At 38.5% G+C, this 14,510-nt stretch overlaps 1 protein-coding gene across 1 annotated transcript in view; it reads right to left on the minus strand.

The window, feature by feature from the left end:
- The window catches only part of coro2aa (coronin 2Aa), a 56,181-nt gene extending 44,047 nt beyond the window's left edge, over positions 1-12,134 (minus strand). The window contains exon 1 of the mRNA XM_061717881.1: positions 11,897-12,134. Coding sequence (XP_061573865.1) covers positions 11,897-11,911 — 15 coding nt within the window. The 5' untranslated portion in view covers positions 11,912-12,134. The remainder of the gene's footprint in view (positions 1-11,896) is intronic.
- Between the last annotated feature and the right edge of the window lie 2,376 nt (positions 12,135-14,510).

Genomic DNA, 14,510 nt, shown 5'->3' on the forward strand with positions numbered 1-14,510 from the left:
CAGATCTAGTGTTGGGACGACAACTGGCAGCATCCACTCATGACCACCCTGTCACACTTAGTGTCGTCTTTTACAACTTGGAGATAATCAGACATGTGAGAATGAAAAGCTGGGAATACAGGAGCACATTAATAAATCCAAATGATGAGTGATGGACGTTTCCTTGTTGGGAGACTCGGAGAACATTTGCGTTAAACCTCATGGGAGCTGAAGGGTGGCTCCAGAATCAGTACTTTTTATGAGGAAATTCATTGCGATTATTAATACACAGCTTCACCAAAAGGTTTACAAGTGAATGTCACAATGACGATAAATTGTTTTACTAGAGAAAAAAAAAATGCACTTGTATCCTACAAATTAAAGCAGGAAAAACAAATACAATCCTCTGTCTTATGTAGCTCGTACTGGTTTGGAATTTAATTATTTATTTTTCAAAAGGAATCTGGGCCACAAATAACTAAATTAATGAGCCACATAATTCACTTGACTCAAATCATGTGAATCCTGATTATTGGGAAGCCCCTTGCTCAGGTCAGACAGTGCCCTGCTCCGCTGTGCTGTGAGAGTGAAGACATGAATACCAGGGCATCCAGAAACGATTTAAATGCTTAGTGAAACACGTGGCCACTACATGGGTTTACCACATTAGCCCTTCAAAAGAGTTTTGTCTGGAAAATCAAAACAACGTAATGTATTTTGTTGTCAATTACAACTCATGCATTCTTTTTTAATATATATTTATTAACAAATCATCTAAAGCAATGTTGTTGGTCAGGATATCACAAGTCGATTAGGTTCTATATGGTTGTGGTTTTTTTAGTGGCAGATATCCCAGACAGATCATAGATTTTGGCCTGATCTGGACTACTGTACCTTTGGCACTTACAGTTACAGCACTAGGGATGCTTTGATGGGCCAGAAGGGTCCGAAGGTTTGTGAAGAGGGTCTAGCTTTTGACGTTTATTTCATGGGTTAGGGTCAGTTTTGAAGTGGGTTACCAGTAGTGTTGGGGTAGTTACTCAAAAAAGGTAATCCATTACATATTACTAGTTACTTTAAAAAAAGTAATCCTTACACTACTTAGTTACTGGTTGCTGAAAGTAACTAGTTACATTACTTTTGGATTACTCCGCAATATCACCTGAGCTGCACCATAACTCGATTGCCAATGAACAACATATACAGGACTGTCTCAGAAAATTAGAATATTGTGATTTTCTGTAATGCAATTAAAAAAACAAAAATGTCATACATTCTGGATTCATTACAAATCCACTGAAATATTGCAAGCCTTTTATTATTTTAATATTGCTGATCATGGTTTACAGCTTAAGAAAACTCAAATATCCTATCTCAAAAAATTTGAATATTCTGGGAATCTTAATCTTAAAATGTAAGCCATAATCAGCAATATTAAAATAATAAAAGGCTTGCAATATTTCAGTGGATTTGTAATGAATCCAGAATGTATGACTTTTTTTTTTTTTTTAAATTGTATAACAGAAAATAAAGAACTTTATCACAATATTCAAATTTTCTGAGACAGTCCTGTAGTTGGAACCTTATTACTGCAGTGCCCAGATCAGCACCAGAAGTCCCGTAAAATCACGTAAAATCCTGTACGGTGTGCGTCGCCGCATACCCTACGCCGTAGGCTCTGCGTCGCTTTAACGCGGAACGATAAATCAGCCTTAAGTCAGACAAGTGTTGCGCAACGCGTGAAGACGCATGAAAGGCAAGTTTGATTTTCTTTTCTGTTCTCCCATTCTACATGTAGCTGAAAAGCTTAAAGTAACTAAAGTAACTTAAACTATAACGGGATTACCCGAATTACAACTGTAACGCGGTACATTACTGCGTTACTGGCGAATGTAATCTCGTTACAGTAACGCGTTACCAGTGTTGTGCATGAACGCGTTCAAATGAACGCGTTCATTGAACACGTTCATTTCTGTGAGAACGTTGAACTGAACGCAATGAACGAATTTGATCTGTTCAGATTATGTGAGCTTCACTGTTTAGGTCCAATTATTACGGAATAATCCTTCTTATTTCACCAGCGGGCGGCGTGCACATTTAAAATGCTCGACGAGCCCGGTGCAGTCTTTACGAATGTAGGCTGATTTATGGTTCCGCGTTACACCTACATACGCGGCGTGTGGACCGTATAGTTTGCGTCGCCGCGTGCCCTACGCCGTAGTCTTCCCCGTCGATTTAACGCGGAACCATAAATCAGCCTTGACAGGTGAAGAGAGACGTTGCAGACGCAGCGTCAGTGAGCTGCCAGATGATGATCCGCTTATCATTATTTGCGGGAATTTTACACATCGTCTCCCAAAGAGTCTGACGGTAGGAAACTAACCTTTCTGTGCAAATTATGTCCACCTGCGCTGAGAAAACAAGTCTGAACGTCTGCCTCGTCAACTTCAAATTTAAAACGTCATGTGGAGTTAAAGCATCCGCCCAGTGGGAGAAAATATCTGCGAGTCCTTAACAATCAAAAAAGTTCCCAGAAAGACCAAGAGGTCTGATTTCCCAGTAACAGGTAGACAAATTGATAATGCACTACAATGTTGGAGATTTACAGCCTCTGAATAAAGTTGAAACGCCACTAGGCGTTTCATTCGTACTTCTCACCTAAAAATATTGAAATGAACTGAATTTGAACTAGTTCAAAATGAAAATGGTGAACTATGAACGTGAACTGTTCATTTTTAAACTATGTGAACTGAACTTTGAACTAATTCATGAGAAGTATGAACTTGCACAACACTGCGCGTTACTTTGTAACGCGTTACACCCAACACTGGTTACCAGCTATCACTCAAAGCCCCAAAGAAGATGCAGATTTGCTCCGTGCCTGGAATGTGGCTAGGTTTAGGCAGCCACAATTACACCGATTCAATTCCATAAGTCAAGCCCAAATGACAGCCAACATAAAACTTGCAGATATGAGCCAGATTTGGGCCAAACATTATTTGCTTTCTGGGATGTCATGGAGTGTATTAATCATTCTTCCTTTTTGAATGTGTGAACTTAGTTTGTTTGCAAGATACAATGCTTCAAAAGTCAAACAAACAAAAGGCCCAACCCCAGATAGGGGTGGAGTCTGGTGTCTAACTCCTCCCCCTAAAAACACTAACTGCGTTTACATGCAGTCAATAACCCTTTTAAAACCTGAATATTAGCAATAACCCGGTTTTGCACGGCCATGTAAACACCAATAACCCTTTTGAATAACCCGAATTTGCTCATATTCGGGTTTTTAAAAACCTGAATATGACCCCTGGGTTACTCCTTTTAAAACCCGAATATTTGGTCATGTACTGTATACGCCTAACGGGATATCCCCATCAAACGGAACATGAATTTGTTTTCTGCGCATGCTCTTTTCACAAGGAATCTTGGTCTTTTGAGTCCAGGACGTAACGCAAGACCACGCCACACTTTTGGAGTGAGGAGGAGACTAATCACTTCATAAATGTAATGAAGGATATGAATATTTTGGCAATTGTAGACGGTAGAAAGTAGCGGGATAGCGAGATTTACAAGAAGGTGAGCGAAAAGTTGCGCGAAGCAGCATTTGTTTTGAATTTGGATACAGGAAGAAGAAGCAGAAATTACGGTAATTGCGTCATGACGTTCTCCGCGCGTCGCTGTTTTGATGCAGATATCCCAAATGATTAATTACCATGTATACAGGGATAACCCTGTTTGCTCACGCATGTAAACGGATTATTCCGAATGTTTCAGTAACCGGAATATTGGCAATAACCCGAATTTTGACTGCATGTAAACGTAGTCACTGCTGCTATAAAACAAAGCTTTGAAGACATGGCTGAAATGGCAGGTGTTGCACTTTAATCACTGCGGCAATTTTGGCAACCTATGTCAATGAAGTTTTGTTAAGACCTCAGAAAACTGTCAAATGTACAACAAAGGGAAATTGACGAGTATGACATCGCATGAGCACGTGACTGCTGGCTACTGTGTAAGGTGGAGAACTAAAGGCTGGTTTAAACTTATGGTATATCCACATTGCAGTGGGGGACCCATTACCGTAAGCTTGGGTTACAGCATGTTCAAGCGGAGGCGGCACAGATCAACTGCGATTGGTTTGAATAGTCGGTTGTTCTTTCTCTTTGTATTTCCTACTACTACAAGTTTGTCATTGTTTTCAAGCTGGACAGAAAGACTGAATGTTGCAATGTCAGTAAAAAATAATGTTGCTCCTCCACATTTATCAGCTCTGATTCGTATAAGATATGAGCATAAAATACATTTCTTTGAAACTGGCAGCAGCTCGTGCTTCTAACACAGCAACCTGCTGCAACAGTTTTATTAGTGCACCAAAGCTGGGTGGTGGCCGCTGACAAATGAGCTATCCTGCAGTCGTCAACTGCCCAGATCTCACCATCTTTGCAGAGCAACACAAACAGCTTCTTCACCCATGTTAAAGCCAGCAGCACAACCACGTGTAACTGCTATACTATCACCTCAGGTAGGGCTGGGCGATATGGCCCAAAAGTCATATCTCGATATTTTCTAGCTGAATGGCGATACTCGATATATATCGATATTTTTTCTGTGCCATAATTGGGGTTTCCCCCAAAGCATTATAGCATAGCATCTCTGTTAGCTTCATTTTTTTCTGAGGCAAACCCTTAAAAAAACAGTTTTAATACAAAGCCTCGTGCCAAATGTCACACAGATACCTTTATTAACAGAGGTCTGCACAATATCAAAATGTATGAAAAAATGAAATAAAAATAAACTGCCTGCATATATAGAATATAAATGCTTCTTGAATAAAATAAAACATATATTCCTTTCCTGAATAACAATTAAATCAAAATACACTGTGCAATTAATACAATGTAGACAGTAACAGGCAGACTTTTCCACTGAGGTTGACAGTTGTGCAAATAACAAAACATTTGTGCAAATCTCAAATAAAACATTTAAGTCAATTTGTCACAAAATAAGTTATATCAAAATCATATATTTTTTTTTTTTTTTTAATAATCGATATAAACGATATTGTCTTGTACCATATCGCGTTTGAAATTATATCGATAAATATTAAAATCTCGATATATCGCCCAGCCCTAACCTCAGGGTGCTCAAAGACTGCTCTAATCAGCTATGAAGGTTGTTTTTTTTCACTCAAGTGTTTCAGAAACATCTCGACTCTGAGCATGGCACCAAACATGGAACGAGAAACCCAGCTGCACCATTTCTTTCGGATCCATCACACTGATTTTGTGGTTTAAAAGCTTTTTACAGTATGTGACGAATGACAACTAGTGTTTTTGAATGGCTTTAAGTCAAGCAAATCGGCTATGAATTACTGCCCATTCTCCTCTCGGCGTACACTGACAGCATATTTTGTAACAGTGAAGGAATTACTCTTTTTAAGTATGCAGATGATGTGGTCCAGGTGCCTCAGCAGCTCTGACCCGTCACAAGCAGGAAACTGATTTACAAAGATTTCATAACAGTTTAACATCTCAGAGACCGAGGAGTTGCCGTGTGAACAACGGGATAACTCTACAACAGCTCTGTACAGTATTCAAGGCCAGTCTGAGACTTTTAAATATTTGAGAAAATGTGAGACAAGAGTTGAACACCTGTCTCACCTTTTGCTGACTAGAAAAAAAAAGAAGCACAACAGCGCCTCCACCTGCTAAGGAAATTGAGTTATTTTAATACCAGTAAACACATTTAACATTATCTTTAACCTCGCCCACAATATTCATGTGTGCTATAAGCCTCGCTATAATATCAGCTGGTTTTAGTGGGTAGAGTCCGCCACTTGACTCAACCTACTCTTTCTGCAGGATGAATCTCTTTGGAAAGCTGCCTTAAAGCTCTGTGCTACAGGTGCAGGTGGAGTAAATATATCATCAAGTGATGTTTGGTGGAGTTAGAAAAGCTAAATTCTTCTTCTCTAAACTTGGTCTTTTATGTCACAGTACCCTGAAAATCTGGATTGCTTACTGAAAGATAATTCTTTGTCCCAAACAAAGCAACAGCTTGCATTATGTCAGAGATTTTCAATCAATCAATCTTTATTTCTATAGCACTTTTTAAAACAACCACTGTTGACCAAAGTGCTTTACAATTAAAATCAAATTAAAACATGGACTACAAAAATAATCATAAGACACAGAAACTTAGATCGATGAAAACACTCAGGTAAAAAATACAATGCAAAAAGAAGTCAAAGTATAAAATAAAAATGCTATTATGAGTAAAATGACAATCTGAATAGGTGGGTCTTTAGTTTGGATTTGAATTGAGGCCGGTCAGTGAGGGAGCGTAATTCAAGGGAGTTCAGGACAAGCTGCTTCAAAGGAGTGATAACACCAATTTTTCACCTGCTGGGTTCTGCTGGGTCGATAGACATTTAAAACACTGCAGAGATATGAGGGGGCAAGGCTTAAAATGAATTCTAAATTCAAAGGGGAGCCAGTGTAAGGAATAGAGGACCGGTGCGATGTGGTTGTGCTTCCAGCTATTTGTCAGCAGGTGAGCAGCAGCATTTTCAACAAGCTGCAAAGGACGCAGTAAAGTTCAGGTTGTTATCAAAATAAAAGTCATTAAAATAATCATGGCGGGAACTAACAAAAGCATGTTAAGCTTTCTCAAGGTCGCTACGGCTCAAGAACGGCTTCTGCTAGGAGTTGAAGTTTCCAGAAGCCCTGTGACAGTAGATCTGTTTGTCAAATTTTAAAGTGTTGTCAACAGCCACACCCAGATTTCTGACTACCTGGTTGAAGTGAGGGGAAAGGGCATCGGGACCTGGGATAAATGAGGAAACTGTGCTACTGAGGGCTTGGAAGGACTAAATACAATCCATTCAGTTTTACTCTCATTTAAGGAGAGGGGGTTTTGAGCCATCCAGGGTTTAATGTCATCTAGGCATTTGTGGATGGATTCCAGGGCATTTTATGAACTTGGCTTGATTGGCAGATATATTTGCAAATCATCTGCATATAGGGGAAAGGAGACATTGGCCACAGTTACATGATGTTTTTTAATTCGGAATTAATTATTCCGAATTAAATAATTCAGAATTAAACTATTTTCCTTCGAGTTTACATGGAAATAGTAATTCCGAATTAAGGTTTACATGAAAAACACGTTTGATCGGCTTTATCCAATTCCGCTTAAGGTCTGGGGGTTGGGAAGGGTTCTGATTGGACAGGGGGGCGGACCGGAAGTTACGTCTACCGGGAAAAAAAACAAACTTAGCCGCTACAACTTTGAAAAGCTCACAGTTTCTATGTTTCCTGCCATCTGTTCTTTTAATTATTTCCAGGTCCTCCAAGCTATTTATTAAATAAATCGTCTCTGCTCTTGACCACCGTTTACTGCGTACTGCCATCTTGAAACTTTGTTTTGAAAACAAGCCCAACGCGGAATATAAGCGTCATCGCGACAGACGGGCGAGGGAAGGAGCAGCGCAGAAAGACCGGAATTAATTTAAAGCGGAATGAGTGTATACATGATCGCGGAATTATTCTATTCGGATTTAAAATCGGAATAAACCAGCCACTTACTTCGGAATTAAGTCTAATTTGGAATGGCCATTTTCATTCGGAATTAGGTGTTTGCATGGTAATTTTTACTCATTTTAAATCTGATTTAATTTTAATTCTGAATTAAACTTCCCATGTAAACGCACTCAATATGGTGGGAAATTATTGCCCCCTAATAGCAGCATGTATAATGAAAATAGGACAGGGCCCAAAATGGATGCCTGTGGCACACCAGAAGTTGGTAGTGACTTCCAAAACACCCAAATAAATGTTCTCAAGCACAATGAGTGATAATCTTAATATGTCTCCACTGAGTTTAAAATCCACTCCTAAAATCCTGTTGAAATAAAATTATTAAAAGGTAAAAGTATATTCATTTTTTCATTTTTAGTGGATTCACCATAAAAAGGTAAAAGGCTTCACTCTAAATTTAAGGTTGTCTTGATAATTTAATGACAGAAATGGGAACCTAATGGAATCCATAAATGCTCAGCAAAGCCACCATCTGGGTAGTGTCTGATGGATGGGACATCTGAGGTCCGATGAGTATCATCAGCGGCCTGTCATCTACCAGCACTGGCTTATCATTAGCTTGCTCTAACAAGGGTGTCGCTTCAACCAAATTCTCATCATTTAAATTTTCTCCCTCGACTATGTCAACATGATTTGTAGTCACTAACATGCACAACACATATTTCTGTAAACACCAGCATGAACAAGATCCATCCTCCAAGCAGAGTCCAAACTGATCAAATAACGAGAACATTTGCAGGTGGCGGGACTAGTAGTGCATCTGTGATCAAGTCTTGATCAAGAGTTTAGTCTGAACAGCATTTGTTTTTACTTTTTCAAGGAGCAGTCATTTCTTTTCTAAAGATACAGAACGTTTGGTTCCAACTTTGGAATTTCAGGATTTTATCGCCTTTCTCAATCATGTGTCGCAAAACGTCAGCATCTGTATGTTTTGGACAAACTGCTAATTTAATATATAAACTTGGGGAAAAAATGTGTTTGGCATTTTAAATTCATTCCGAGGATGAATCTCCAAAGAAAACACTATGTTTATTAAATGTAGATAAAATCTGCTTCGTTTTTTATTTTATCCACTTCTACAGTATGTGGGTTAATCACAAATGTAAGCAATAAGCTAATTTCTTTACTTCTAGCAACTAAAAGAGTCAATCTTTAAAAACTCTACTATGAGAGACAATTGCTCTACAATACCTATAAATATTTGAGGAAACTAAATCTGAAAAGCACATCACTCTGAGATTTGTGCAGGGACAGCTTAGTCATCTGTCTTCAAACAGCACAAGAACTAATTTGATTAAGAGCTTATTTAAGTCCGTCTACAAAACAAATCTAATAATTTCAGGCATTTTTTTTCCAAACCAAGTTTTTGGTTCCAGCTTCTGAGATATGAGGATTCTACTATTTTATATTGCTTCAATAATTTTTTTATTGAAGTGGTGTGACTGAGGAAAAGAAATACCCAGAACTACTGATTTCTATCAGCTTTTACTGAAACAGCTCTCCATGACTTCATCGCATCAGAAAAGCTTTTCTGCCTCTACACAGACTCGCATTCAGATGTGCATCATACATGTTGTGATCGAAAAGAATCTCGCAAAAATTAGTTTTTTCCAAACAAATTTGTGATTATTTTAATTATTTTTAAAATTTGCAAGATTACAAGTAGGAATTTCCAAGTTATCTCTTCCAAATGTGTGCATTTATAAAAATACATAGTTTACAAGTTCCGCTTGCAAATTTATAAAGTCAGAAGAAATTACGTTTTCTTTTTTCAAATCTGTGAATTTATAGCGCTTTTTTTTCTCTTGTACAGATTTGCAAGATTATGAAGATGCGATGTATGAACTTTAAATGGTATATATACAAAATAGAAATGCTGAGGTTTCCCTTGCAAAATTGTGAATTTATAAAGAAAGGATTTCTGAGTTTTCTTCTCTAAAATATACAGTTTATCCTTTTTCTGTAATTTGCAAACTTTAAAAGTCAGAATTTCTGAGCTTTCTCTCAGAAATGTGCATGTTTAAAGTCTGGGACTGATTTTCTTTTTCAAATTTGCCATTTTAAAAAAAATTGAAAAAGAGAGAGATATTTTGCTGCAAATTTGAATGGTTACAAAGTGTGAAAGTCAGTTTTTTTATATTGTTTTTTCAAATTAGAAAGTTAATAAAGTCGAACATTCTGCAGTTTTTATTTCACCAAAATTTCCCAGTAAAAAATGAAAAATTGCAGATTTTCTCAAATTTGAAAGTTCAGGAAGTTAGTCTGAGTTTTATCTCATAAATTTGCGTAAAATCTGAAACTCTGCATTTTTCGATGGAAAGTTTCCCCCCATGCCCCCATTAAAAAGCCTTAATATGTCACCACACTGGTACAGCTATAATCTCAAAGAAATTAAGTTGACTAACCAGGTTTATTGTGCACTAACTTGAACTTTACATTCACACATCTTGCCTCGTTTCGTCAACAGTGTAACAGATTGAATGATACATGAACAAGGATTATATGAAATAGTTTGAATTTCCCACCACATTTGAGTTTTTAAAAGTAGAGCCCCCCCCGCCCCGATTTTTAGTTTTTTATCTAAAAACCGGGAAGAACCCCAGAGAGTGTGTCTGATTGTCCGCTGGATGTGCCAGAATTTTCTCCAGCTAAATGCATAAAAGACAGAGGTGATCAATTTTGGCCCTAAAAATGAAAGGGAAAAGATCAGCGCTCACCTTGGCTACATGTCATTGACAGCTACAAACCAAGCCAGAAATCTTGGTGTAATTATTGACTCAGACCTGAACTTCAACAGCCATCTAAAGTTTATCACTAAATCTGCCAATTACCAGCTAAAAAACATTGCTAGAATTAAGGGGATTCTGTCTAAACAAGACATGGAAAAATGTATTCATGCATTAATTTTCAGTAGGTTGGATTATTGCAATGGCATCTTTACAGGCCTTAACAAGAAATCTATCAGGCAGCTGCAGCTGATCCAGAACGCTGCCGCCAGAGTCCTTACAAACACCAGGAAACTGGACCACATTACACCGGTCATGAAATCACTACACTGGCTTCCAGTTAGTCAAATAATAGAGTTTAAAATCTTACTGCTGGTCTACAAAGCACTGAATGGTCTTGGACCAAAATACATGCTTGATCTGTTAGTTCCTATGAAGCTCCCAGACCCCTGAGATTCATCTGGATCTGGTTTGTTGTGTGTCCCAAGAACCAGAACCAAGCAAGGTGAGGCAGCGTTCAGTTATTCTGCTCCTCACCGGTGGAATAAACTTCCTGTAGACCTGAGGTCTGCTCCAACTGTCAGTTCCTTTAAATCAGGCCTAAAAACATTACTGTTTACTGAAGCGTACTCTTAAATTAAAGGGGACCTATTAAATTAAATACTTACCTGCTGTACTCTGCTGCAGGGGTGCAGATCCGATGTCAGGATTGGGGGGGGGACCAACGTGATTTTAATTTGGAATTTTTTGCCAATATGCAACTCATACCATAAATTGGTAAAGGCTCGCCAAAAAATACTGCACAGGGAATCATTTATTGTGCTTACCTTTCTTGTTTATTTGTCCTAAACAGCTCGACTCGAGCCCGTCAAAAATTTTGAAAATATTAATTCAGACTAAAAAAAATATTTATGACGTAGCAATACTTTCAATCTGTACACCTCAAAACGCACTGTGGATGTATTATTTTTTTAGAAATATATTTTTAATAAATACATATTCAACCTTTAAGTCTTAAAATACATTTGTTCAATTTTGAATAATTTAGGGTATTTTTATTGGGGGACAATTCATGTTTTTCAGAAATTGGGGGGGGACATGTCTCCCCCGGGATCTGCACCCATGCTCTGCTGCCCTTATTTTTAATAACTTGTGCTTTTTATTATTTTACCTCTTTTCTTATCATTTTATTTCATTTATTTGGTATTTAAGCGTACTCTTAAATTAAATACTCTCTGAAAACCACGAATGAGATGTGTACCTGCAGTACTCTGCTGCCTTTAGTGTTCAGCAACTTGTGCTTTTTATTATTTTACCTTCTTTTCTCATCATTTCATTTCATTTTATTTGTTTTTTAATGTCTAATTATGTTTTGCTGCCTTTAATGTTGATGTAAAGCACTTTGAATTACCTTGTGTTGAATTGTGCTATACAAATAAACTTGCCATCCGCGGCTCCAGCCTCGTGGCCGGAGCTGCAACTCAGAGCCACGCTGCCAAACGTCATAAATACTGTCCGATTCACCAAAGAGGTCGTTTGCAACGACTAAAAAAATGGAAACACAGAAGGAAGTGGCGGCTGGAGGACGCTCACCTTGGAGACGGCCATGAGGCTTCAGGGCGCGGCGGCGGCAGGTGGCGGATCTCCCGGGAGGAGGACGGAGCTGCGGCGGAGAGAGCGGTTATATCACCGGCGGTGCAGACGCGGTGATCCCTGCATGCTGATCCCTGCAGATGACATGATGCCCGGCTTAACCTTGACGTCCACAGAGGTGGTTCAGGGGGCAACCAAAAAAAAAAAAAATAGAAACACTTTAGGAAGGACTGATTCCCACCTCAGAAAAACTGCAGCCACTGCAGAGAAGAAAGAAAAAAAGAGGGGAAAGAGAAAGAAAACAGGAATCGGACGAGGAAGAGGGCGTTGGATGAGGAGAGATGCGACGGGAAGAGGAGGGAGGGGCGAGGCAAGCGGGTGGCATCAGTAAAAGTGGATTAAAAACTAATAGCATTACGTGCTGTAAACTCCATCTGCAGAGAAAACATGTCACATAAACACTACAAAAGAATGAACCAGAGCTGGATCAAATCCGCTCTGATGGGAGCTACTTTACCAACACTGCAGTCTGCTCTGAGCATCACCATCATCTGGCACCTTTACACTCATATAAACTTTTACACTTACTTACTAGATCCACCCCATTGGTCCAATCCCTAAATATTCTCCCTATTTTTGCTGTAAATGTTTTTCAGATTTGTCTTTTTGTCTATCAATCCATTCACAAGCTACTTCCAACCTGTTCTCATTCTTTATTTCAATTCAATTCCCAAATTCATCACTTCAATACTAGGTCTGCAAACAATCTCCATCCCACCCTTTTCAGGTCTACTTTTTCCCAATTTTCAATTAGGTTCAGAGGACCTCTTTACTGGAACACTTTACCACACCATATTAGAGAATGCTCGAGTACAAATAATTTCAAAAAACAAATCACAACATTTTTGCTAGCCCAACTTAGCAAAGCTTAACCATTCATTTCCAATACTTCTCTGAACACCCTCATTAGATTCCTGTTCTTGTTTTCTAGTAATTTATCTTATTTTCCTTAGCTGTCCTATGTTTTACATATCTCTGTAGATATTGTTTGTTTCATTATAGGAGGACCACTCGACAAGCCCTTATGGGTTTTTTTGGTTCCTCACGCACATTTTCTGTTATATTGTATTTCTTTTTTTTATTTCTTTTTTTTTTCTACATACTGTTCGTCTGTACTTTTAAAACGGTTATATATTTTTATGTGCAAATAAACTAAACTAAACTAAACTAAAACTCCTGTACATTTTGACTCCGTAGTTACAGTAAAAGGGCACATACCGCTTTGTGTTAGAGCGTATATTTAATTTTTTCATGAGACTACTTGAAAAAAACAACCTGACATATAACCCAACCTTGAGTCTGAAATGTATGTATTTTGTGTCTTTTATGAGGTTATATCTAGTTCTCCTCTGACGCAAGCAAACACACAAGTTCAGGGCCTTGAATGACCACTAGAGGCTGACGCAACAGAAGGTCATTGTTCATTGACCTCTATGTAATAAAAATGTTAAACTTTCCTACAGAAATAAAAATACATTTTCAGCCTGGCACAAAATTCAGTTTTGGTCTACATTGCCATATTCACTTATTTTAAGGATAATTTGGCTTGTTTTGTTATTCATTGTACAAACAAATCTTACAGGGTTGCAGAAAGTCACGTACCGACCTGGTCACCCCTTCACCTGCCCGGTCCAGGTGGCCCCTTCACCTGCCCGGTCCAGGTGGCCCACACCATTATAGACCATCCTGGAAGCGTTCAGGTCCCAGTTGTGGTCCAACCTCTGCTGCTGTTAGTTTTTCTGCAGGAGCCACATAGCTGGGCCGAGGCTGGTTACGTTGGGCTGTGTTAGGTCTGTGTTAGGTCTGTGTTAGGTCTGTGTTAGGTCTGCCACAGCTTGGCGAAGCTTCAATTGTCCTCTGGCAGTTCTTACTTTAGTTGTCGCTACCAAAACGACATGAAAAACAAGAACAGATTCAGTCAGAGTAAAAGTAAGGGAACATAGGTTAACATGATCTAAAGCTAAAGACAAAAGTTGGCTTGTTGGGACCGAGGTTACGTGGGCATATTAGCACTTGTTTGTTCTGCCACTTTGCCCATTTAAAAAAAAAAAGAGTTCTTCAAACTGACTTTAAAAAAACGAATGTCCTGTTCTTTTTATACAGTCAATGGTGATGTCATAAAACCAAATCAGAGAAAAAATATCCTGCCTCTCTATGATTATCTCACCCCAAATCCAAAACATGCTTTTCTGTAGCTCCAAAGTGGGTAGTGTGTATTTGTAACACAGTTCAAAAAGAAATACACCCTGACGAAGAGTGGCTGGAATATCTGACTCCCTTAAACCATCTCTTTGGACCAGAGCTGTTAAAATATGGCAGGAATTGATGTTTTTGGACTAAATGCCTGGTGTTTTGACCATAGTCACAGACATTTCATTTAGTCCTCAGGAAACTGTGTCAATGTCTGGGAAAAAATCCTTTAAGGATGATATTATCATCCCCGAAACAGTTCCCCAAAATACATACCAATGATTCCATTATTTATAAAATTGTACATTTTAAAACATTTGGACAATGTCAAACCCCCTATCCAGACACATAACAAGACACAGAA

This window comes from Cololabis saira, chromosome 1 (assembly GCF_033807715.1).
Source record: "Cololabis saira isolate AMF1-May2022 chromosome 1, fColSai1.1, whole genome shotgun sequence".
NCBI classification, from domain to species: Eukaryota; Metazoa; Chordata; class Actinopteri; order Beloniformes; family Belonidae; genus Cololabis; species Cololabis saira.